General features: G+C 39.1%; 1 protein-coding gene across 2 annotated transcripts; it reads left to right on the forward strand.

Annotated features, from left to right (window-relative positions):
• The first annotated feature begins 106 nt into the window (after positions 1 to 106).
• On the forward strand, positions 107 to 27,098 carry LOC121508525 (high affinity choline transporter 1-like). 2 transcript variants are annotated; one of them, XM_041785447.1, is made up of 9 exons: positions 107 to 444; positions 6,822 to 7,030; positions 8,087 to 8,200; positions 9,052 to 9,207; positions 16,097 to 16,245; positions 19,350 to 19,493; positions 19,774 to 19,927; positions 20,161 to 20,378; positions 23,651 to 27,098. In XM_041785447.1, exons 2-9 carry the CDS (start codon positions 6,847 to 6,849, stop codon positions 24,191 to 24,193), a joined length of 1,662 nt encoding a protein of 553 aa, XP_041641381.1. In that variant the 5' UTR covers positions 107 to 444; positions 6,822 to 6,846; the 3' UTR covers positions 24,194 to 27,098. The 2 variants fall into 2 exon arrangements, with proteins under 2 accessions (XP_041641381.1, XP_041641382.1); XM_041785448.1 differs by lacking the exon at positions 107 to 444 and adding an exon at positions 4,493 to 6,271.

Genomic DNA, 27,098 nt, shown 5'->3' on the forward strand with positions numbered 1-27,098 from the left:
AGACAGGGGCACCCTTTCAGTCACCAATCAGGTGGCTGTCGTGGCAGCTTCCCTCTGCTTTGCATCGTTTCAGACCACTCCCACCCTGTGTGGTTTAAAACCAGGGGAAGGCTGAGTGCTCATTCTAGAGAGTTCTACCCGTCCTTTTTGAACCTGCTGAATGAAAACTGAATCAACCCCCACTCCTCTGCCTCTTCCCCCAGGAGCAATTTCTTAAAGACTCTTCTTTTTTTCCCCTCAATCCTCTTGAGTGTGAAAGGTTGGATCCACCTGTTGTTTGTTCTTTTGTGTTATCCTCCATCTCTTGGCCGTCTTTTACACTGTGGATGAATCTGTCTCTTCCTGGACTGATTTTATCATCTGGCCTGTTGTCTCTCCTGTGAGGGTAGCCCCTCTTCCCTCTTCCCATCATCACAACGAACTGACTCGTACTGTTTAACCTAGGTATGTATTCAGTCATTATGTAAGCTCACTTTCCTCTCATGTGTTCAGATTGTATGTATGTTTCTGTATGTTCACTGTTTTTGACACAGTTTGCTTCAGAGTGTGTTTCTATATAAAGTTTTTTTCAGTAAGGGGAAACTCGGTCAAGCTGGGACGTGCTAAGGGACGGTGCATTCCTATCCTAGAAATAGCACTAAGGGGTACTGCTGTAGGGCCAAATTGGTCTTGTGGTTTGTTTTGTGTGTTTACAGCTGTCCACCTTTGTTTTCAATCTTTTCTAATAGTTTCCACAAGCTGTAATATTCTGCTGGACTTGGTCAGAGAAAAGAGAAGTAACAAGGCTGAGGCAGTGGTCGGACTGCAGTGTAAATATTGCACAAATTTCTGGCTTAGATTGATGAGTATGTTTTCAATTAAGTTGTTTACGATAATATGTTGTGGTGAAGAAAAGCTGTCTTGAGAATCTGTTTTTTTATGAGGACAGATGGAGGAATCACAGCTGAGGGTTGTATCAAAATGATGCTGCAGGATGCAGAGAGGGTTTGTTCTTTTCTTGAACTAGGATGAGCAGTTTTTTAACCTTCACAGGAATAAGAAGAAATGTGTTTCTCTCTGCCTTGTGCATATTTTAACTGTTCCATTTTCATGATAGTCCTCACCACGTGGTAGAAATCTTCATTCTGACTTGGGTATTTTCACTCAGCGTTTTCTGCCCTCTGCTCTTCATGATGCAAATGAAGTGTCACTCTTTAGTGTGGGTTGACTCATCAGCTCTTCACAAAGTGAGAGTGGGTTAATTGTCCTCAGCATGGTGAAACATCAGTGTTCTTTCATTTAAGATTCATTTTTGCCTCAGAGATGCACATCTAAGCAAAATTGGGAGAGGACAGGACAGCAGATAGCTCAGGAAAATCGGAGAAGAAGTTGGGAATGACATATGGGATTGGGTGGACTCGAACCTAGGCTGCTCTTTTGGAAGACTTGCTTTATTACATGGGGTACAACCTAACCTCTGAGCCATTAGTTCTCAGAATAAAGTTCATTATATGCTACTCATGGATTGTTTTGTTACCTATCTTATCTTTAATGCTATTTTTTTTCAAGGTTTCTCTGTGTCTCTAAAGCAAATCTGCTGTCCTCAAAGCTGATAAGATGTGATGGTGTCTAATGAAAGTATTTAGGAACATTTTAATGGACAATTTACACATTGTGTTAAATTTTGAGATGCATGAATGAGACTGCCTAAGAATTCAAGGGCATATTTTTCTGTGATTTTTTTTTTTTTTATTACCAAATTCACAAAGTCCATGACTGATGCGGTTTATTCCTTACATTGGTTGTGCTTCTTCTTCTGCTTGTAAAGCCACAAGGCATGATTTTCTCAGAAATGCATCATGACTAATCTGTGCATAGTTGAAAGGTGCAAAAATGACTTAGGAGAGAGTAAGCAGACAGTTTTTTTAAAGCTCATGAGCTCTCTGTTACTTCTTTCACTTTCCTCTCTGTGAAAGACAATACGCCTGTGTCTAGAGCACACAGAGGTCATATTTCACTGCTTCTCTACATCAACCTCAGGTCTCAAAACTTTAAAAGTTAGGTGTTAAGCTCAGGTCAGTGCTACTCACTATTAAACAGATAACGCTCTGTGACTCGCTTTGACAAATTGCAGGGGGGCGGGGATGGCAAAGAGGCAAACAGCAAACAGTTGTCAGAAGAGTCTGAATGGAAAAGTACTGAGAGGCACAGAGATGAGGAGATGCGTGTGTGTGTGGGGGGGGTGTGTTATATTTGTAGAAAGTGTTGTGGCTGAGCTTGAGCCAAGACACGCTTATGCACCAATGAAAGGGAATACCACATGAAATAATGTCAAACGAGAATCTGATCAGGGGAGCAATCAATCTGCGCCTACTTTCTCTCATTCAGCCTCCAGCAGAGCCTTCAAATGCCATCTGGATCATAGAAAACTGGCCCCATGTCTTCTGCAATATTAGACTTATTCAAGCATATTCTATTGCCAGAGTAAGAGCTTTTCATTTTTAGAAGGCTCTGGCTCTATTTTCATTCTGAATTGCACTTGCAGGAATTGAAAAAAAAGAAAACTTTTAGAGGGTTTCGAGTGGCTAACTTGTGTAGGGGGTTAACAGCTGGGGTCCTTCCTTTAAAGGAAACCAAACCTCGCTGATAATTCCTTTTCAACGCAGTGTAAGACAAACATTTCCTCCTTATTATCTGTAACAAACAGACTCTGGTGCCACAAGGTATTTCACACTATTATGAAATAGATACTGTTGACTTAGAATTGCCTGTACATTTTGCTTAGATGTGCAGATATATTTGGAAATGTCAGCTATAGCATTGACTAAGTTGCACTTGCAGATATTCATGCTCTGTGTTCACACGTGAGCTGCAATGGAAAGTTACCAGGTGCTGAGTAAGCAGGCTGGTGAGGAGACATTTGCAGAAAAAAATGTTGCATGTGACTGATTGTAGGTGTAAGGGGTTGTTAAACATGTTTGGTGTGTGAATTTTATGGCAAGGACATGATGGATTATTTTAACCGACATGTTCTTGATCCAACCACACCTGGGCATTTTTTAATACTTTTTAACCAGTCAGCTAGTTTCTGTTTCTGCCCTCTGCTCTTAATAACATGTCTTTTCCTTTCTGTTAACTAATCCCAAGGCCTCTTAATGATGTACAGTTTGAGCAATAAAGTCACTTTAGCTGGATGGAATAGGCAACAGTGGCCTAAAAGCGAGAGTCACACTTAGGAGGACAGAGAGGGAAACAGGATGCTTTACCCCGCCATTAGCATTGGTTTTATGAGTTTTTTTAACATAACAGTCAGATTTTATTGACTCTTCCTCGAACTGCTGCAGTGAAAGTTTTGTAGACTGGAGCACACATGAGATTGGTATTGACTTTCAAAGAATTTTTCAATCTGGTTTGGATTAAACCTTGGCATGCAGCACAATCAGACCTTAAATCACTTAAAAAAATAGGGAAATAAAGTTATGAGTGCATGAATGAAGTGTGACCGAGTCGGCCTCAACATGTGAAATACTGTATGTTCCCTGTGTTGAGTCTGGAGCAGACAATGGTAATATGAGAACATGAAGTCTCACTGAGGAAAGACATATTACCCATAATCCCTGGAGAGTTCCCTAAATGCACCACATTAGTGGCATTATAAGATAAAGGCAAGAAAAAAAATGGGTTTTTGTGTGTGTGGAGAATGTAGTGGAACTTATTTTCAACTCCAAAATAGGTTATTAGGTATGGATGTCCCTAGGGACCCTAGGCCTCTTTCTGCTCTGTGAAATGTCTTCATACTGTAACAGAGGAGGGAGCAGGTCACTTAAACAGTCTGGACAATGAAAAGCCCAGCTGGAAAGAGCGAGGCAAAGACAAATACATACTGAGGGGATTTATAAAGCTTCACATATGAACTTAACTTCAGTTGAAATAACAAATGAATATTTAATCCTAAAATCAAATTGTAAACGGTATAAGTCAAATATATGCAGTAGCTTTGCCACAGTGGCCTAGATATGGTGAGCACTTCATACTTGTGCCATGGTTAAGAGTGTCGCTTTGAAATACTCTTTCCAAACAACATTGGGATTTCTGTGCCATTTATTCCACCAGTGTACCGTCCTGCCCAGTGTTTATTTTGGCAGCTATTTTTAATTTTAGTCTCAGTCTTAGTCTTTAGATGAAATGTGAAATTTAGTCTCATTTTAGTCATTTCTACCCTTTTTAGTTTTGGTCTAGTTTTAGTCCATAAAAAGACCTCACATTTTAGTCTTTACTTTTAGTCCAAGTATTTATTTTCTTGCCGAAATCCGGTACCAAATCATGCTAGTGTGTTCTCTGCACCCTGCCTAACCTAGGGTCCCTGCTTTCTAAAGCTTAGAGGCAGAAGAGATACAGCTGCATTGCTTTTTGACAGATTTACCCACAGTGGGGAAATATCATGGATTTTGAATGTCCAATGACAACTACATTACATTTTAGTCTAGTTTTAGTCATCTTGATGAAAACGTAACTTAATTTTTGTCAGTTTTAGTCATCAAAGATCTATTTTTGTTAGTCTTAGTCTAGGTTTTGTCATGGAAAAAACATTTTTAGTCATAGTTTTAGTCAACAAAATTAACACTAGTCCTGCCTCATTCTTTGCTTGAGGACATAGAGGTGACATCGAGGGAGACTGAGTGTGCAACATCTATAAGTTGAGAGAAATGTGTACCTCTACTCTAGCTCTAATAGCTAGAATTAAAAGCACTCCTGTTTGTTTCACATTCACAGGACTTGTGCACATGTTCTTGACCACTTGCTATAGAATGACCTCTTTTGATTTATAAGAAAAAGACTGAATATATCAGCAGCCCACAGGGAATGCTGCCATGCCTGCTGTTGCATGAAACCCTATAAAATTTTATTAGCCCCTCTCTGGAATAGTTCCAGACGTTAATTATTCTCTTTGAGGTAGTGGTGATTTAAAAAGTGGCTTGTTTCCATAAAAACAAAAATGTTCTGCCCGGTGTTTATCATGAAGTAACGTATTTTGCTATAGAGACTGATTCAGTTTTGTGAACTGCTGTGTGAGTCCATGTTGATAGAATACGGACTTCTTGTTGTATAGTGGTTCTGGCTAAGGAGGGGTCAAAATGCTTTAATAAAAGACATGTTTGTTGGAATTAAGTCGAGGGTCTAATGTTTTAATTGTATGTGAACAATTATCCTGTATGATGTTTTTTTACGTGCAGCTTGTTTTGGATGATCTTTTAAATGTGGAGAAATGTATGTTACAAAAGAGGACTGTATTACTAGTATTACTACTATGTTTTCTTTTCCAGCATTCTTTATGGGCAAAAGTACCCCTAGCTAATGTTTTACAGATTGCATTTCTTCTTTTTCTTTGAACTTATACGCTCTGGAAAATATCAGGGCTTTAATCTAACTTGATGCAGTTTAACTCTGCGATGTCTGGTATGTATAGCCTGCAACAGTTTGCACAAACATATAGAACACAGAACAACACATGAGCCACGTGAGTGAGCTTTTCTGGCTTTTGTTGACTTTGGCAGGGAGCCGCCCCCCTCAGCCCCTCACTCATTCCTTCCATACCCTCGCATAAACACACACACACACACACACACACAGAGCTGAATCCAACCCATACTTCTCAGACCATTCCTTTCACAAACACTTCCTTTTTTTCTTCCCACTATTTTCCCCAAGTGGATGTATACACACTCGTTGTTCCTCGAGTTTTATGAACCGAGCCATTACCTTTTTTTTTTCTAAAAGCTTTTGTATAGCAAATGTGTTTTTCACCACACTGGGCAAGGGCCATGTCTTGTTTTCCACAATGACAGTGATGGCTTTGTTTTCTTTCAATGAGATCTGTATGTAATAAAGAAAACCGTTTTCCTAAGAAACTGCCTTACTGTGCTATTTCACGTATCTTGTCTTGAGTCCCTACTTGTCTTGGACTGCATTAACGCTGTTGACATAGTGTAACCAACATGAGCTTTGTTAATGTGCAAAGTGAGTGCCAAAAGGCGCAAACTAGTGGTAAAGATTAACACTTTTTTCATAGGCGCAAAGGCTTTTCCCATCTTTAAATTCTTTTTTTAGAAACTATTCATGCCATGTACAGTTACAGTAACCACACACACATAGACACACATGTGTACCCACTAACTTGGCTCTGAGTTGTGTTCACTTCCCGATGTTTGGGGTCGAACCTCGGGCCGTCCAACCACTGAAGACGGGGGACAACATCTGTCCGCCATCTTTGTCAGTGCTGCAAAGTGTCATGGTGAGACCCCTTTTGCCTCTTTAACTCTCTATCCTCCCACTCCTCCAACATCTGCCTTCTTCTTTTCATCCTTCTCCGCTCCAGTTTGTCTACACACCCCATCCCTTTTTCTTTCAGGCAACCAGAGCTCCTTTTTTCACAGCAGCCTTTTCTTCATTCACTTTCCTTCTTTAGGAAGACATGAATAATCCCTTTACACTTCTCTCACCCTCCTCTGCATTTATTTGAAAACATGCTCCTTTTTTCTTTTCATTACTTTGAATTATTATTTATCATTTGGGCTTTTTAGCTTCATGATGAATAAACCTTTTTGTTTGTAAGGATCGTCTTAGATGACACCTGATTTGAGCAAACATTCCTTCCCTGCCCCCCTCCCCACTGACCTGCAGTCCTTCATTACTTCATTACAAAAATAGTGTACAAAAAGTATGTCATTGTTCGTCATTGTGAACTGTCTTTTAATGATTCATCAACTCTGGCAAGCATTTGCAAATGTGTACACTTGTAAGCAACTCAAATTTTCCTGTTTTTATTCATCCTGTCTCAACAGGAAACGCACACAGAAGTAGTTCAGGATGGCTCTCAATGTGCCGGGTCTGGTGGTGATGGCAGGGTTCTACCTGCTGATTCTGGGTACTGGAATCTGGGCGTCCATGCGCTCCAAGAAAGAAGAGAAGAAGTGCGCCGGGGATGGCATGGAGATAACCCTCTTGGCTGGACGGAATATCAACTTGCTTGTCGGCATCTTCACTCTTACTGGTAAAGTGACTTGAGGATGTTTTAACTACACTGTATAAAGGGAAAAGTTGGATAAACTTGAAAAACACTGCTTCATGTGTTAACACACGATTGAATTAAGTTCATCCAACGCAGATTAACAAGGTGTATTAACACATTTCAACCAAAACATGTTTTAGCATTTTTTGTGAAGCTACATGTTCTTCATGCACTGCAATTTTCCCTTATTTTGACTTACTTTAATCTTGAACATGTATTTCACTCAAGGTATGATGACTTAACTGACTGTAAGTGACAATTATTTGAAGGTGCACACTGAACTAGGAAGTCTTTGTCCATCATGTTCACCATACCAACTGTTGTTTTATGTGGTTGCTCCTCACAGGTGGTTTTTCCTCTAATTGAGTTAGTAACTTCACTCATAATGCAAAAGTGACTTGAGCCCCAAGGCATTCTAGGAAAACTACTGATTAAGAAATAATTGTCAATCATTTGAGCACAATTACAAAAAGACTTCAATAAATGGAGTGCTGTACTGTACTAAAAATGTGCGAATCCATCTGCTTTGCAAGGTTAGCAGATTAAGGGATGATTGTCAAATAATTTGAGTAAAATCACAAAAATGCTTAGAGATTGAGTACCGTCAGTTAAAAATGTGTTCTATTTAGTACATCTTCCTTATGTTTTAGGTGGCCCCCACTGGTGGGATATCTCTAACGGAGTCAACAACTTCACTTATGGTGCAAAATTCAGCAGATTAAGGAAACACCCAGGCCCCCCATGGGCTTTTTACCTGGACTCAGTTCTACGTTAAAGGAAGAACTCGTGATTTAAGCTGAAATAGTCCAAAAATGCACTACCACTACCACTAAAGCAAAATACCAGATTAGATACATGCAAAATATTACATAACTTCACCAAACACTCAAATACACCCCTTAGAGTCTAGCTGATCATTCCTATTATGTGCCCACAATTCAGAATATTTGTGCAATAACTAGTTGTGATTCAAAGTTTGCACTGTATGTGGATCACTCTTCTTTCCCTCTCTCATTCATTTTTCATTTCACTTTACAGCAACTTGGGTGGGTGGAGGCTTCATCCTCGGTATAGCGGAGGCAACGTACAATCCAACACTTGGTGCAGTGTGGGCCCTCATGCCTGTACCATATGTCCTGACCTTCTTCTTAGGTAAGCACTACTTATCCTCGAGCTTCAAACCCTGAACCATAAACAACCCCCCACCTCGTCTTTTTTGAGGAGTGAAGTCAGCTGAGTGCAGTCCAGGCCAAAGTAACGGGACACAACTGTGCCTATGACATTACTTGATGTCCTCACATTTCGCAATATTCAAAAGGAAACGAATGAGACATTCTGCAGCCTAACATAGATTGCCCTATCTATTAAAGCTTTCTTTGCTGCATTAATTTATACTTCCCAAAGATCTTCAATACAATAGTTGGGTAAAAAAAGATTTTTTGACCTAGCTCCCATGACCCCAACCCTCATCTGACTGCATGCACCAATAAAAGTGCAGCTCATGTTAAAAATAGGAGCATGAGAAATCAGTTAAGGATTGTAACTTGAAGCAACAGGTGCAAAAGGATGAGTTTGCCCACAGACGTAACCTGCTCCTGAATTCATCAAAATGACAAACTAAGTGGTTCCTCTGTAAGCATTTGCAACAGGTGACATGCTTCAGTGTTCAGGCCCCTAATGTCACAATGGCCTGCGTGGTGTGAGTAATGGGAACTGGAAACACCAAAGTCCCAGACCAGGAAATAGAACTTCCCTGTTCTGTTAAAGTCTATTGTTGGCCAAGTGGACCCAAGAGTCCAGCTGAAGGTGTTTATTGTGTTATCTAGATGGAACATTTATTTTCCTTTTTGCTCAAACGTATTTGTTTCCCTGCCCTTGTCTTTGTACCCCCTCGCCTTGTAGTTTCTGAATGATTGAAATATTGCCACTATAAAAACTGATGTCTTCATACTTTTGAAAACAAAAGCGTGACTTCATAGCAATCTCTTTCCTCTCTGCTTCAGGTGGCTTTTTCTTTGCCAAGCCTATGAGAGAGAACAAGTATGTGACAATGATGGATCCCTTCCAACAGAAGTATGGGAACGTTCTGAGCAGTGCGCTGATCTTTCCAGCACTGGTGGCTGATGTCCTGTGGGTGGCACGCACACTCGTCAGCCTGGGTAAGTTACTTCACACTATAAAACTGTCTGGCACTTAAATGTGAGCACACAATCACACAGGCACCCACAGATCTCGATTCAAATTGGCACAAACACTGTAATTAAAAAAAAAAAAAAAAAAAAAACAAGGTGTTGATGGAGTGTGCTACTTGGCACCAACTCTGCGATGTTTGTATACTTCAATAAATCCATGTAAAGAATACAAGGAAAAGCATGATACAACAGCTCCATAATTATGAGCCTCTGCACCATAATAGCCATTTACATCAACACTTTATGACAACGCAATAATAACTGATTACAGGTTACTGGCAAAAGTCTATCATGTGCACTGCAGACATTTCACTAAAAAGTGCCTAAGCCTTAATAAAATCTTTATATGATGGAAGGAATGCTTTCAACTAAGAAGTTAACACTTGTGAAGATATCTTAAGACTCCTGTAAAAATTTCCATCATTGTAGAGCCTTCATAGTTTAAGTCTGAGATATGACATAAATACAGAGTGAATCATAAACTCAGTTACTGTATTTAATGAAGCTACAGGTCACTTCATTTCACTTCACAAGCTGTTTGGTGCCACATCTTTTTTTACATAAAATGGGAGGCCTCTATGCAATTTAGTGTGGAAGTTGTAATCAAAAGTAGGGGGGAAAACTGAATTTTTAAAATGGTTTTCAAACTTTGACATACTTTAAACAACAAGTTTTAAAATAAAACTAGCTAAAACAATGCAAAGCAAAGCTTTAAAAAGCAACACACGTTGAGCTCTGGCACATTGTTTTAATTGCAAGAAAATGTCCTCGTATGGAAATATTGCCGAACAGTTTTTAGGAAAATTCTGACATTTATCACTTTTCTTATCTGTGAGTTTTTTTTCTGTTACCAAAAAAAAAAAAAACATCAAAAAATACTCCAGAGCACTCTTAGGAACATTGGAGGGCTGATGTAGGATAAAATTTTGCACTCATCAGCTCTCAAATGTGCTAGATTAAGAATGACACTATTAAATATAGTTTTAAATTCTATTTTGTTACATTTTTATCAATGAAACACTTCTATATAAGTAAATAATAGAAAAAAACTGACTCAAATATGGTCAAGTAAAATCTAAATGTGCAATGTCTGAGCTTAGCTGCAAAATTAATGTACTTGTAGCATATATTTAATATCCACTACTGCTGTTTACAATATAATCAAATCCTCCTCTTTTGATGTCATTTAAGCAGCACTACATCCAGTGAATTAGAACTTAAAATTGTGTTACTAATATGTCGCTTCTTCTCCTCTCACTCCTGTGTGTCTTCTGTGTATACACACTACCCTGCAGTCTCATGCTTACATGCATAAAAGAGGTGTTTCTCTATGCTAATTAAGAGAAACATAGACATGCCTCCAGCTTTATGAGCACCTGGTGTTCATTAACTTAAAAAGCAAGAGTGAAAAAAGCAGCAGTTTAAGAATGTAATGAATGTCACGTCGGTTTCTTTTAAAACCTTTCTTAAGAACAAATTTAAGAAAAATCTTAAGAAGATATTAGTGTAGGAGGCCCATTGTTTTTGTTAAAGTGAGACAGAGTGCAAGAGTTTGCTTTCAATTTTTAGTAATTTGGTAAATATGTTTTAAAGGTGTACTCACACTAGGCCCAGATTATTGCCTCTCCCCACTCCCCAGTCGGACTGCAGTCACATTGCTTTGTGCCCAACTCATCATGTTGTAATATGACACACACAGTTTACAGGACATGCACTTTCACCGAGTCACCGCAATGGAGAAATACACCGACAATTTGAAAGCACCTTCACAAACTTTGTGGCTAATTTTGAATCATTTTGGTCAGAAACCACTCTAACAATCTGCCGTTGTTTAAAATGGTTATCAAGAGGATTGACTGTAGGTCAGCAGGTTGCAGTGCTTATGCACATGCAAGTATGATCATACCATGCAGGGACACCTCCATGGCAGAGCCAGGGAAAAGAACCATGCCTCAGCTTACACAAATTGGGGCTCAAGCATGCTGGAGTACGGTACAGATTGCCTAGTGTGAGTGCATCCTAGGACTTTTTTGTTGCTGTGGCACTGAAACAGGAATACATTTTTATAAGAAGCTTTATAAGAACCATGCCAGTCTCCACCATGCTAACCTGCAAGAAAACACTTCAGTTGTAAAACTTATCAAGCTTGAAGGAGCATAAAGGCATAGTGACTTTTTCTCCCTGATATCACCCAGATGCAACTGGTTTTGTCTTTGGTGCCATGAAACTAAATGATGGACAATAATTGACCCATGACATTATGAACACACTGGGGGTCATAAAGAACAAAATAACAGCTGCATTATTTATGAGGATTTATGTGTCATTATTCAGACAACACCATGGCTTATGCTAAGATAAAGTAGGCTTTAGTGATATAAATAGCAGCATTATGTAATATTTCCATAAAAGAAACTACATTTGGTCCTATTGCTTTAACTGATGTTTTCTAATTTGTGAGTTTTAATTGTGTGGGATTATGCCCTCAGATAGTGGATGAAAGTATGCATGTGCTTTGCCTTGTGAATGAGCGTGAGAATTCATACGTATGTTGGTGGCTGGGTTTGTAAATGTTTTCTTGTGTGTTTTAACGCTGTTCTTTTTTCCAGTGTTATTTGAAAAAGGGGGTTAAACATCGAGCAGCCTGTTGATTGTGAAAGGTGATCAATTATTCAAAGCAGATCAGATTGATGTGTCATTAAAGGATTTTTTATTTTTGGTACGGAAGCACTGACTCTCTGACAGTAGATATTACATGCTAAGTTTAATTTTGTAGGGGTGTAACGGTTCATAGAGGTCACGGTTCGGTTTCTACCTTGGTTCTAGGGTCCTGGTTCAGTACAGGTTCAGTTCATTGGTATTAAGGAACATAAAGTCCAGGGTTTAAAGACTTAACTCATGGTTTCTCTCATTTATAACTTTAAAAGGTGACAGTAGTGTAGCTTACAGTTTGGTTCTTCTTGTGTTTTTGAAAAATACTTGCAATAGTCGTACAGCCTGTGATGTATTTAGCATTAGAAATGAGAAAAATTGTTTAAGAAAAAGGTGCAAATAAACAGCAACACAGAAATGAATAGTCTGATGTCTCCTGAGAAGGATCAAATTAATTAGGATCTATACAGAGGCTGTCACGTATTTGTTAGTAAACTACATATATGCAAATATGTAGAGTTAGAGAGCACTGGCTAATGTATGTATAACTTATCTAAATCATGACTTCTATTTGTCTGAAAAATCTCAGAATAGCTCATGTTAACACAGGATGGGAGGTTTAAAAGTAGTCTGAGCAGAACACTGAAATAAACACTTGAGCAGCTGTTCTCTACTTGTTCTAGGCATGTGTTGTCCGTGAACAAGCCCGTTCAAAGAATCGACTAAGGATAAGATCTGGATTCAGTTTGAAAGCTGATTTACTTTCTTCATCTTATTATTGTTCTTATTATCATTATTATATATTTTGTGTGTGTCTGTGTGTTATTTGATTGATTAGTGGGGATGATCCTTTTCCCACAATACCACAGGCACACCATGCATTAAGCAAGCTTGATATTGTAACATGGTTTTATGTCAGTTGTGTCATACAGCCCAGCCAATGAGCAGATTTCATCTGACCAGTGAGGTGTTTTGTTGAGAGTAAATTTTGAAAATAATAATATGATATTTTCAGTAATCAAAAAGTAAGCATAATCTGTCATGACATTGCTAAATTTGTTCTGTCAAAGAAACAAAACTGGTACACAAACGAAGCTGAGCCAAATCACCGAGAACACAAGAAAAAGATGAAATTCCCATCTCAGACTTCTGCATATCCGTGTATTGCCTTTTAAAAATGTATAAGCATTGTTAAAATCCTCGACTCCCTTTGCTTTTACATCCAGAGGTTTTTTAAAATCAGCGTGAAGTTAGTGAGAAGTGGAAGCCAGCGAGTCTCGTGTTTGATTTTTCATTCTTTTTTATTCTATTTCCTTTTATACTTTATATATTAAATTTCAGTTCAGTTTTTATTACTCTGAGTGCCAGTTTGTTATTGTAGTTTCTATCTTGCTAAAATGCTTCGTTTAAGTTTAGTTTATATCAGTTTAAGTGTTAGTTTTATTTTTGTCAGTAACTACACTTCTCAGAGTGAGACATAAAGACAACTATTCACTTCCAGATTTCCTTATTCAAATTTGATATCTGAATATAGCTCAAGACTTAGAATTAACCAATGTGTTAAGTATTCTTCAGTCAAATCAGGCCATTTTCTGGATGGAGGCCACAGTCTCCATGTTCGGTTGTTTATGTTGGTCATTATGCTGCTGTCAATGACTAAAAATACAGAGATTTTGTCCCTAATTCTATTCAATTTTAGTTATTTTTGTAAGCACACAAAAGTTTTAGCTGGTTTTAATTTTTTCGTTAGCTTAAAGGATTTTTATATTTTAGCTATTGAGTTTAATTCACCATAATAACCTTGACTGCACCAGTTGTTAACTTTTCCTCTTTGTGTGTTTTGTTATGCCTGCTTCTTGCTCCTCTACGTTGGTTGTTTAAAGCACATAGCAGACAGTTAGGAGCATTAATGTAACCTAGATTGGCGATAACAAAGTCATCTGTTTTTCTTAGTTCTGACGTATTCGGCTTGTGACTACGTGCACCGAACCGTGACATTGAATACAAAACCATTACACCCCTACTACATGCTTAGTTAGTTTAGTAATATGTAATTTGTAAAAGATTTTGAAGACACCCAAAGGAACCAGTGAAATCCTCTGAGTCCTGTGTTTGTATAACCTAGGTAGCACTACATGCTGTGCTGTCACTCCACAAAAGGTCTGGTAGAGAGGCAGGAATGCTCCTGGGACGCTTCTGTCCAAAACCCCATAAAACCAATTTAGAATCAGGAGACCCCTCACTCCCCAGTTAAACCTCCTGTCGTTGTTTCTGGGACAGCTATGAATACATCCTCGATGTGCGCTTGGCATCACATGCACACACATAAACACTTGACACTCCAGAGAGTGCGTTGAGCATTTGACCCAGCGTTGTTGCTGGGAGACTGTTTATCTCTGTGTGTGGAGTACAAACTGAGCTTCATGGTCAGCTCGAGTAAAGTATGTGTGTGGTGGTTCAGTGCCAGAAATTATTTCACTTCTTTAAACACACTTTCCATCTGCTGTTAGTTAGTTAGCTGCACAGTCATGGTCAAGTTACTTCCATGAAAGAATCAGGGACAAGACAGAAAGGTTAAGAGTTTGTCTACACGGTAATGAAAGTGGACGTGCATCTAAAAACAACGTGGTATTTGGGCAGCCCCTTCCCTCTGTCCATCCCTGGTGCTGCCCATTAATTCTAGAGGCCCCTGAATCTCTTTCCACCTTTCCCTTCCCCTAAATTTAGCTTGGAGCAGAACAGCACAGCTCAGCATAGAACAAACGAGATCCAGTGCTATATTTGAAAACCAGTCCAACTAGGAACCATTTAATATAGAGCAATAATGCTGCCTGTCAATATAAGCAAAAATCATAGAACCCTCTTTGATTTTAAAGTATATCAGACTGGATGAATATCAGTTCACTCCTGGCCTGAGAATGCATCTTCACTGACTGTGGTTAGAGTTTGTTCACTTGCCAGAACATCAGACAGCAGAGTTGTCACAAAAGCTAAAAATTGTTTCTAAAAATGTAAAATATGAGCAACTTGTAACCAAAAAGAAATGAATTGAAATTCTTATTTATTGCTTGTATCACTGAACAACTTTAAACGTATCACATGTGCCAAGTGTAAACAGGTGGTTAATAAATGAAGTATCTTGTGTATTTAAATGTTGGGTAAGGCTTTCTTCAGAGTAAAGATACTTAAACTGTATTATATAATAAAGTTGGCCAAGATTCACTGCCAAAAAGCTTACATGGTAACAGATAAGATTTCAAAAGTGTCAAACACATGTGGTGAAAGCTCAAAGTAACAGCCAAGTATGCATCGTCTAAATGGTGGGGGAGACAGAAAGTTGAGATGGGACTGAGTGGGGTGGGAGGGTGTAAGGTACGTAGGGTGGTGAGTGGCGATCGATGGTGCCGATCTGACACTTCTCTGTTTAAGGGCATTGTTGTGGTGTGGCTGCAGGCTGCGGCTGGGGGGACCCTGGCAATGTGGCAGAAGAGACGGTGAAGGTAGTGACGTTTTGCTTGCCTTGTTTGAGTAACAAGATGTCTTTTTTTGTTTCATTTGTGTAAATTTATCTTTAAATACAAATTCAGTTTAAACACATTTCACTTCTTGAAGACACTTCTCTAATTTTCCTTTATGTTTTTAAACTATGAATTAACTTTTTAAGGAATTATTAGTATTACATAGGTGATAACTCACCCAAGAGGTTGAGAGTTTTATTTGGAGTCACAATCAATAGGCTGCTTCTGTTTGTGTTTCTTTTTATTTTAACCTTATTATCAGATTGTGTTCACTTGTTGCATTTTATTACCTCTCTTATGCTTTTAAGAAGTTTAAATCAAATCAAACTAAACTTAAATGTAATTTTATAGCTGTCATATGTGCAGAAATGATTTGCATTTTGGCTGTAAAGTGTTATTTCTTAATGTTTTTTTTAATATAGCATTAGATTTAAGAGGAGTATGACAAGGTCATTGTGTAGTTTCTTAGTCTTCAGTAGCACTAAATAAGTGTGGATGCATGTTCATGTGTGTCTGTGTGAGAAAGAAAAGTTTTAAAAGGAAAAAGTGTGACTGAGAAACTAATAAAAAAACAGTGCAACTACCACAATAAGTAGTTTTATGTATCAGTAACAGATGTTAATTGGATGACTTCCTGTTACAATGTTGGTCACTGTGATACTCATCACCACACTGTGTTGTTCCAGGTGGGACTATGGCTGTGATCCTGGACCTGTCCTACGTCTACTCCATCATCATCTCCTCAGTAGTGGCCATTATCTACACACTGCTTGGGGGGCTGTACTCTGTGGCCTACACAGATGTCATCCAGCTCATCCTCATCTTTGTCAGTCTGGTGCGTATCATCACTTCATCTATGTACACAGAATTCAGGTATACTGTGAAATATATAGTTGGAACAAGTGGATAAAAGAGTGCCCAGATTAGATTAGATAAGATTAGATGAGAAAACTTTATTGATCCCCCGTGGGAAAACTCATTTGCCACCTCATCAACACATGCAAACAACATGGACAGTACATTCATAATACACAACAAGAAAATAAATAACACCAGAGAATGAGTACATTTGATGCATAATTTACAGCTTGGGGGTCGCAGTTTTACTGAGAATGTTCATTAAAAAAACATGCCATTAGCCTTTACAGAGGTCAAGCAGAGCTATTCTTTAGCTTGCCAACCTTGCTAGGTGACCTGTTACCCCTTGTCAACCAGAAAGGTCATTTGAAAAAATTTTGAGGCTGAAGTAAGATGTAGAAGTGACAAGGAAGCTGCCTGAGAGCACCATTAGACAGGAAGGAGGATTGACACAACCCCAGTCATGCTCTGAATGTCCTTGCTAATGCCAAGGGCATGGGCAAATAGTCAGTCACAAAAAAAACAACTTTAGGGTGGGGTAAGGGGTGGATGTAGCAAGAAAGCACAGCTTATAGAACTGTCTTGGTAGGTAGAAGGGTTGAAGGTTGAGCCCCCGGTTGTGCTGTGGATGTCCAAAGGGTCCAAAAACTGCAAACAGTCTCTAGGTGTATTACCAGGTTTAAAATGACCTAGACAAAAGCGATAAAATCAGGGTTGATCTTGACTGCAGAAACACGTGTCATTTCTTCAGTTAGGTCAAAATTTAGAGGCTTAAGTACATATGAGCAGATCTGCTCACATACGATTGATGGCTAGCCTAGCTTGTTTCGTCGTTCATACCTCTCTTGAGAAAATATTTGACAAAAAATGCCACAGTGATGGGCCAACTTCACTCACTTCTTGACATTCAATGTAATTCCTGTTTTTGTCTCCAAACACATGTTTGAAACTACTGAATTGCTAAAATTGGACTTAATCAGAATGCCCCCCATGGCTACAGGTAGCTTCCATCAGGTTTCTATCCATCCATACAGAAGTGCACTTCCTTGCGTTGCACACTCGGTTTACTCGGCATCATCCATATAATTCTATGGATACAAATCATACAGAGAAGTGGGGGCTCTACATTTGATATGCACACAGATATGGACAGCCTGTATTTCTGCATGCTCTCTGGTAGCTTAGACCAAACCCTGCAAAGCCACCAAATATTATGGGGGGCAGTGCTGAGTAGTTAAGCCAGTTGTTCAAGCTCGATCAGCAGTACACACTGAAGAAGAATAGTTTAAAATACAGCAAAACATCTGAGAAAAGATTGTACAAGTTAGTTAGATCAGGCCCACCCCTGCCTATTTGCTGACTACACATAGTGCATAGGGCCTCATCACCGTGGGGGGCCTCACTTTGAGTATTTTTTTTCTTCTCTCTCTCTCTGAGTATCAGTCCAGTGTTTGCATGATAAATATGATCCAGGTAATGTATACACTACAAAGCTGACCAAACATAAACTTTACCTGACCATCACATTTGCAAATTAACCCTAAAGATATCTATTTTTGGAGATCGTGGCATCCGTGATCAAGTAAGTGTGCGCAGTGTCCGCTCGCTCTCCCTCTTTCTCTCTTTCTCTCTCGCTCCTATTTGCAGCTCAGAAACTCTCATCGAAAACTACATAAAGTTTTTGCGCTGGTTCTAATCAGGAATTTGTTGACGTCGTTGTACTTCCTCACACAGATCAGCTGTTGAAAATCAGATCGTGGGTGAAAATAAAAAACGACAACGTATATTTTATGGTGATTCATTGTTTGGGAGCCTCGTGTTAGAGTCTGCTTAGGACCTCACTTTGGTCAGGGGCGGCCCTGGGTTAGATGCTATATAAACTTAAAGCTAGCTCGCCTGGGCCCAGTCAGGGGCAGACAACATCAATAGAATACCTGGGCAGAGTGTAAGGCTGTGCTGTCTTGGCAGATGAGCCAACAGCTAACATTAAGGCTTAATGGGACATGCTGCTTGTTTGAGTTTCTTTTAACTTCTTCCTTTGATATCTGTCGCATTCGTTTGACTTCCTGCAGCATTATGGGGTCACACTGTCAGTTTATAATGATGAAGAATTAATTTTTGAAGTCTATGGAATTTTTTTCGACGGCAGCCATGGTCCTTTGATGACATGCTCAAGGTTAGAGGTTAAAATGCTATCATTTTGTATCATCCTGCTGCATTTTTAGTTAGCCATGTAAATAAGAATTGGACTACTTCGGACAACTCCAAAGACAATGCATATCGAAATTCCAGAGAGAGATTGGACCTTCAGTTTAAAAAAAGGAAAAACCATGTTTGATAAACCATTAGCTACATCAGGTTGAAATTAACATTAGCATGTAGCTCCTTGCTGTCTCATTTTTGCTTGATGATCAAATTCTAAAGAAAATGTATATGTTTAATATATCAATAAATTGATAAAGTAAGACTCCCTGGATGTACTTACAGGTATCAACCATGCATCTTTCTTCAAGTTCTGTTATTTTTAAGTTAGCTTGTTCCTTTTCCCTGTTTTTTTCTCTGTGTAACAGCTAGAAAAATACACTGTTTGAATTGTTGGTCTGGCATGCATATCCCTTTAAACTGCTTATTGCTGTATAATCCCAAACCCCTCTCTGGAGTATTGACACCTACTTAACCTTAAGGCCATTGGAGCTAAAAGTTAACTAAACCTATTGTGGAGATTTCAGCCATATCGCATGATCATCAGGAGGATGAAATCTGTAGATTAATACCGTGAGTGCTTTATCTACTTGTTCATACTTGTGTAAAAATTCTATTTAAAATAATTACACAACATCAGCTGACAAAGATTATCTGAAGTGAAGTTCAAAAGCCACTTAATTGACCTCATGTTGTGGTTATTTTTATCTTAAACTAAATACAGAGAAGTCTGAATAACATGATGCCAGAATAAGTGTGGAAACCCCCCAGAAACTTCAACTCAACAAGTTTTAGCACATAATTTCAAATGACAGACAAAAAATTCCCCCCACTGGGCGCATAATCAGATTAGCCGTGTTCTTGTGTTTGTGTACACAGTGGGTGTGTGTTCCCTTCCTGTTGACCAACCCTCACTCTGTGGACATCTCACTGACGGCTTACAACGAGACCTTCCAGGCTCCCTGGGTCGGCACGGTGGAGCTCGATGAGGCCGGCAAGTGGTTTGACGACTTCATGCTGCTGGTGAGTGGAGAGGGAGAGGTCTTTATACATATAAACACGAAGACAAACAGCACTAAATGCTGTCTCAGACACTGCTTATCTAGTATTTACACAACATCAGCCATTACAGCAATTAGATTGAAAGGAACCCATGCAGTTAGATTAAATGGTCTAATTTCATTAGATGAGCAAACAGCTAAGCACAACAACATCAGGGTCATGAGAGGATTGCTACTTGTGGTCCTGTGAGGCTATACAGACTGATTCCCGTCATCATGTCTCAACTTTGTGTCTGTGCCAGGCTCTGGGCGGTTTGGCCTACCAGGCGTTCTACCAAAGAATCCTGTCAGCCTCATCTTACACCCAGGCTCAAGTAACCTGCTTTGCCTCATCGGCCTTCTGCTTGGTACTCGGTATCCCTTCTGTGCTGGTCGGGGCTGTAGCTGCATCAACAGGTACTCTTATACAACACTTCTAGAAAATTCTAAGCTCTGCTTTCCTGGGTTTAAATGTGTGCCTCAGGCTTCTGTATTTGTAACAGTAAATATGTATACATCCTTCCCATCATTTCACTGAATGAAGCCCCATTTATCTGATCTAGTTTCTTTCCTGATTCAATTATTTCTCTCTTGGTCTCTCAAACATTCCTTTGGTTTTCATCCAAATATTCATCTGCTCTTCCTCTCAGACTGGAACTCAACCAGCTACGGATTGCCGACTCCATATGAGCGTGACCAGGCAGGCTCCATTCTCCCGATCGCCCTGCAGTTCCTCACACCGCCCTATATTTCTGTAATCGGTATTGGAGCTGTGGCTGCTGCTGTCATGTCCTCCATGGACTCAGCTCTTCTGTCCTCAGCCTCCCTGTTTTCTTCAAATATCTACAAGAACATCATCAGAAAGCAGGTGAGGAGAAGAGGTTCTACAAGAAATATTATGTGAAAGTCTGTTAGAGACCTCACATAAAACAGCAAAAAAGTCAATCTGTGGGGGACAATAACGTGTTGTTAGTGTTGCTTTATTGAACATGATACTTTTTACAATTATGATAACGCCATCCCAATTTAAAACATACTTTTTGCAGTTATTGATGTGGTGTATGTGTCATAACCTTGCAAAACTGATGGATTGGCCAGATCCTATATCTGTAATCAGGCAGATCCATCTTAGCAAAGCTTTAAGATGATTGGCTTGCTCCAGGTCAGAGAATGACCAGACCAATCAGCATAATTTGAGGAGAATGGGGTTTATAAAAAGACAGCCAGTGAAGAAATTTATTTATTTATTTATTCAAGTGTGTGGGGTAAGATAGGCACAAATGTAAATCAATTTTAAAAATCTATTTAGAATATTTCTGGCAGGTTCATGGCATAAAAAAGATTGAATGTTTCTATTTTTGTGATGAACTGAATGAACAATTCTAATGTAATTTGAGATAGTTGTTTGTATTAGGGGGTCAACTAATAATTAGCCAGGCTGATTATTGAGGTCAATATTTGGCATTGTGCAGATTATCTTTATTGGCACTATTTTTGTAGATAATAGATGCAATTAATTAACCCACTGAGACCAATGTTGTAGGATGTGACAAGAAGAGGCACAGGCTAGAAAAAAATCATTAACTTAGAACCATAAGTCTAAGCAACTTACTTTTTTCCTCTGAAACCCTCCGTATTTCCGTTCTAATGACTCTAATCATGCCTTTGAAGCCCTTACAGTAGCTTTTCTATCAAGCCTGGTACTTGGGTATTTACAGATTGAATCCACACCCATTACTCTTATATAGAACAGCTCTTTTTAAATATTTTTTCAATCCTTTTATTGTTTCTTCTGCTAGCTTAGCATTAGCCACAATATCAAGATCCCAAAACAGATGTCACATTGGCAGTGACAATCAAATGGCAGGCCGTTCCACCATCACCTTATACTTTGCCGAATACTGCATGCATGTATGTTTGCTTAGAAACTAAAGGAGAGGGCCTGAGTGACTCATAATGGAGAGAAAAAGAGAGACAGAGAGCCGATGATGTGTCCCTCTGTGTCACTGCAGACAGGGAATGCTTTGAACAATGGCGCATAATCAGCTAATATGAAAAAAGTGTAAGGCTTATATTGTAAATATGTAAATATTTTGAAAACTTTTTTGTCACAGAATGAATTTTTTTGTTTTTTTTTTTTAGTCTTTTGGTCCCCTAGAGGATGGGAGAACAAGTTTGTCCCAAAGTACCTTTAGTCATTATAGTTTGCTGTGTGTCACAGTTAAAAATCTTTGAGTTTTAACTTCAGTTTTGTTTTTTGTTTTTGTCTTTTTGGTCTATTTTTTTTTTAATCAAAGTGTTATTACTGCAGTACACATATTTTAAAGCGCTGATTGAGAAAAGGATGTTTAGAGCTTGACTGTGCACCAAAGGGTTGTTGTTTTTCAAGCATTTTAAGCCAAAAGGTCCAGGAGCGACAAAAAAAAAAATTAAAATTAAAAAAGCCTTGCGCTCAGGTACTATGGTTCCACTGCACAGTGTGTCCTCCCCTCTTGCTTTTTATTTACTCTCCACAGTCTCCAAAATGTCCTCAACATAGTCTGATTTGATCGAAGTCACATGAGTACTAGCCAGTTACACTTAAGCCTGGGTACCACTGGTACAGTCAGCTTAGAGCTTGGGCTAAATTTTTACTTTTCTTAATTTTCTTGATCATGTGATTTTTCTTTTACCATGCCTTGTTGGCAGCACACATCATATGTGTTGTTGCTCTTATTGGCTTGTTAGGAAATTGCCCAGATGAATCTGAACTATACCATATGCCATGGATATGTAAAACATCCATTTACCTTGTCAGGTTTTATGTATCCTGGTGCCAGAAAGAACATCACATACTAGGGTGGGAAACTAGCACCCGCCACCAGCCAAATGCAAGTACTTTTGAGCAGTGTCAGGTGAATTTGCTCAACTTACTAGCCACTGGGGCAGGTAAATAAAAGTAGCCCAACCTAACAGAGTGATTTTGTTACAGAAAACAGCATTAATCAAAAGGTAGTTAAACAAAGTCAGAATTTGGGAGTGGGACTGCAAAAATCATGCTCAAAATCTTAAATTCTAGTGTCACACATGCATGTGAATTTACAGTTCCCACGTGGGAAGCAAAACAATCGTATGTATGGTTGAGTTCAAGACAAACTGGTTGAAGAAGGAGGTTAGAAATTAGACGTTTTGCATCATTTGTGCACCAGATCTCTTCTATTAAATAGCCTGTAACTTGAATACTATAAGCCTTGGTTATTATATTATACAGTATCAAATGATGCTGCTTTTTGAAGTAGAGTGGCTGGTTAAAAATCTTTGAGGTAGATTTTTGAATCCAACAGCCATAGTAGCAGGAAGACAAAAAAGTTAAATTGCAACCCTGTCACATACCCCATGTACAGAAGCTATAGTCCTGAAAGCAGGCAGTTCAGGTTCAACTACAACTACAAACTATAGCACTTCCCTATGCTGTTGACTCTCTAGACATAAAAAAATAGAGATAAGAAAATAAAAAATTGTGTACTTATTGTATTTTGGAATCGTAGCTCAGTGTATCCCACTGTTATGTCATGGCTAGTTTGCTACATGATGATGGAATAGACATCGAGACTGTTTTATTAAAGCTTGTGTTGATCTGATTATGTATTTATCAAATTTGACATTTATTAAAAGCATGCAATCTCGTAATCTCCCTTTAGGGAGCTTAACTTTGACTTCATCTGCGTAATAATCCACTGGAAATAAGTCTTGTGTCTTGTGTGGGTAGCCACAGGACCTTAACATGCCAGAGACTCCATCAATATGCTTCACTTTCACAACACAAGCTGGAGGCAGCAACAAAGTAGCTATTGACTTTAGGATACTGCACATACTATACAGTATGTTCTCTGTCTGAGAGTGACTCTTGTTTATGATGTTTGTCGTCCTATAACAATGATCTATTTCATTATTTCACCCCCGAGGAATGTTCCATATAATTAGCCTGTCCACTCTTTATAGGCCTTGTAAGGAGCTGTAACTAGATACAGATTTTGAAAGGAGATCTCTCAGCCCAGGAGGCCTCATAATGATCCTTGGATCCTAGCATTGTTTATGAAGGTATGTAGTGAAATTTAACTCTCTTGGTCTTTCTCACTGTCCCTCTCCTGTCTCCTCCAGGCATCAGACTATGAGATGCAGTGGGTGATCCGTATCTCGGTGGTGGTCGTGGGTCTGGCAGGCACCGCTCTTACTTTCTTGGACAGCAGTGTCCTAGTCTTCTGGCTTGTGGGTGTGGACATGTCCTACACCATTATGTTCCCCCAGCTGGTCTGCATCCTCTTCTTCAAGGTGTCCAATGGATATGGAGCCACCGTGGGCTACTTGATGGGAATCATTATGAGAGTCCTGAGTGGCGAGCCCCTCATCGGCCTACCACCAGCCATCAAGTTCCCTGGTTGTCGATTGGACGACGAGGGAAAGATGACCCAATTTTTCCCCTTCCGCACTGCCATCATGGTCATTTCACTGGCTTCCATCCTGATCGTCTCCTGGTTGACCTCCATCATTTTCAACAAAGGTCTTCTGCCAGAGAGTTGGGATGTGTTCAAGATCAAACGCAAGCAGAAACCAACAGCCGGTGCCGCGGACCACAAGAGGACCGTCTCTGAACAGGAAGACCCATCAGTGGCCAAGCAGCTCTTGGACACCACCAGCTGCTAAAGAGTCTCACAAAGACAGAGAGAGAGAAGATGGGCACCAGATGGAGCAGGCATGTTTGTCTGCTAGCAGGAGATCATAGAGGGGGAACAACGGAAAGGCTGGACATTATGTACAAATCAGTGCAGTGTCACATTAACAGAGTGTGATCTGAGCTCTCTGGCACCTTACTTCATTAGTTGCCTATGTGTGTTTTACATATAATACAATGAAAACAGACTCTTTGGATAGGATTAATAGCAAAAGCCAGCATTTTTTACTATGAGGATGATTACATACACCATGGCCCTGAATAGGCTGTCTGTTAAACTTGCAGCAGTGTTCTTTGTGTGGACTCTTTCCATTTCAGCATGTAAACAAGTGACATAAAGAAACCTGAGGCAAGTTTAACCACTGAGACAATTTGATTCGTTCAATTTAAGTTAAAAATTCACAATAAAATCCAATATACCATTAATTCACTGGATTTTCACCAAAAAGATCAGGCATATAGATTGATAAGAATATAATTTTTCCTCTTTGATAATTAAAAAATGCCTTGAGAATTCTTGATGACCAATGTTCAACCAGTTCCTGATGAGCACAGCACTGTGGCGATGTTATGGCACAAAGACACCCACACATGGGATTAAAAGTCAGTCAGCCCAACAGTTTGATGATAAAAATGTTAATTCATGTAGTTGTTCGTGGTTCATAGTTCATATTTATACTTCATAGATGGTTTGAAATTACTTGCTGCAATTTAGCTTTTACAAGAGCGACAAAAGCGACTGCATTTCGTGGCTGCTCAGAAAACATGAATGCGTCAAAAGTCCTCTTAATCGCAGTGTTTCTCAGCACACTGTACAGCACTGTCTCACTGTGAACCTCTGTAAAAGATTTGCCCTTACATGCAGCAGAACAGGGCTCCACTTTAACACCAGAACAAACAAAATGCTCCCCAAGGAGCAAGTGCTTACCCTGCCATGGCCCTGGACTCACTTTTTAAAGACATTTCATCATGTACCATTTTTATTGTGATCTGATCTCTGCTGCTTCAAGCTCTATAATACACCAAATGTGATTTTTCTTATCTTGCAAATTAATTTTAAATGATGTTTTTTAAATTCCTAATTGTATCTTCAATCATAGTTTAAAAGCATTTTGATTTTAATCTAAGATAGCAGCTGTTCTGTGGTTACCGGACTGCCTTACTGTCGATTTTTCACAAATTTCTGCAGCCTAGAAAATGTTTCTCTGGCTTTGCAATGATACAGACTTGAGTTGCAGCACAATGCTGCTGGTTTTATTGTACAAGAAATTCACAAACCACAACCAAAATACTGGACAGAGTTGGCACAAACTCTATTTCAAGGATTTTAATTCTCCATTGCTTCAAACAGTTAATATGAGTTTTCTGCCAAGAATCATCAGAACTGCTTAACTTTCACTTTGTCTAACACAAATATCTTATAAGGCCATGCTTTTTGATAGCAATCCACATGATAAAAAACTGAATGCACATGTTTTCTCTTACTACAAGGAGAGAAAGAACTTTAGACATATCACAGTTTTCTTCTCCGTCCATCAGTGTTAGACGTGATCTGTTTGGCTTGTTGTTGACTTTGTACTGTATAGTTTTGCTTTTGTCATCACTCCATGAAAAGATGTAGTTTACAGTCCGATCATTTTTCCCTTTGACAGGAAAATATGTTTGTAACTAAGACTCTAAGAATCAACAGTTCAGCACAGTTTGAGTCCTATTCTAAGTGAGTTATTACTAAACAGGTGAACTTGTGTTTTTAAGTGTATGTGTCATTTAACTGAGCCTACAATGACATTTGTTATGCAGAGAGATCCCTGCTCATTGTCTGACAGGCAGAGAGCCTTCCTCTACTAAACTGTTGCCTTAAATATCACTGGAAACTGGTTTCACTCCGCTGTCAGTGCGTTTGCGCTGGTCATCGTCATATGGGTGTATAATCTAGTCATTTTTCAAATACCTCATGGGCCGCTAATGTTTGCTTTAAGTATCGAGACTTTGACCTAGATTGTGACTTCTATCCAAAGCATACTGTGTTAACGTCACTTTCCAAAGACTGAACACACAGACGACAGTGTGTCTGAAAACAGGACGCATGCAGGACAAAATGCATCCATCTTTTTATATGTGTGATTGTGATTTCTATCTGTATTATACTCTTGTACTGTACAGTCTAATCATGATTTGTATATTTACACTTTTTATTTTTATCAAAGTTGATCACTATGCGTTGTGAATTTTAGAGGAGAAGCACACGTGTATTTTATCTCAAGTTAGCAACGTCACAGTAAAATTAATTCATCTTCAGTTTTGTTGAACATAAAATGTTATTTCATCTTCACAGGTTTACATCTTTGGTCATTAGTGTTTGTCTGTGCGTTCTACACGTCACAGGTAACACATGAAACATGCAGATGGAGAAAGAAGTAGCCTTGTAGAACAAACACCCGAGCCTGACGATGTCTCTAGACATGACTTACTGCAAGTTAACTTGCCAGCAGTCAGCAAGCTGTCCACAACACAGAACAGGATGGGAAGGGATGCCTTAATAATGGAGCATGTTTATGTCATCTGTTCATTTCATCACTTTTGAGGAGAAGGGTTACTTTTTCCATGTTGGGTTATTCAGACATTCTCTTTGAAAGTGCTGAAAGGTTGGAGTTTTATAATATAAAAAGGTGATGAGTTCTTTTACTGTGTTTTCCCCTCATATGTATTTGGTTTTTTATTATTATGCATGTTGATTTTGATTAACTGTGTTGTTTGTATACTGAACTTTTGTGAAGGCTGTTCTCTCTTGCCACTTGGCAAGGTCCTACTTTGTAATCGATTAATGTAAATCCCCATGGGGTGATGTTCTGTCAGAATAAAGGCCGAAAACAATCA

Source organism: Cheilinus undulatus, linkage group 4 (genome assembly GCF_018320785.1).
Source record: "Cheilinus undulatus linkage group 4, ASM1832078v1, whole genome shotgun sequence".
NCBI lineage: Eukaryota > Metazoa > Chordata > Actinopteri > Labriformes > Labridae > Cheilinus > Cheilinus undulatus.

What these genes read in the sequence shown, in the direction of transcription:
- LOC121508525 (XM_041785447.1), top strand. Translation starts at nt 6,847, where the DNA reads ATGGCTCTCAATGTGCCGGGTCTGGTGGTGATGGCAGGGTTCTACCTG. An exon ending in ACGCACACTCGTCAGCCTGG is followed by an intron (nt 9,208 to 16,096) that starts GTAAGTTACTTC and finishes GTGTTGTTCCAG; the next exon opens with GTGGGACTATGGCTGTGATC. An exon ending in AGAACATCATCAGAAAGCAG is followed by an intron (nt 20,379 to 23,650) that starts GTGAGGAGAAGA and finishes TGTCTCCTCCAG; the next exon opens with GCATCAGACTATGAGATGCA.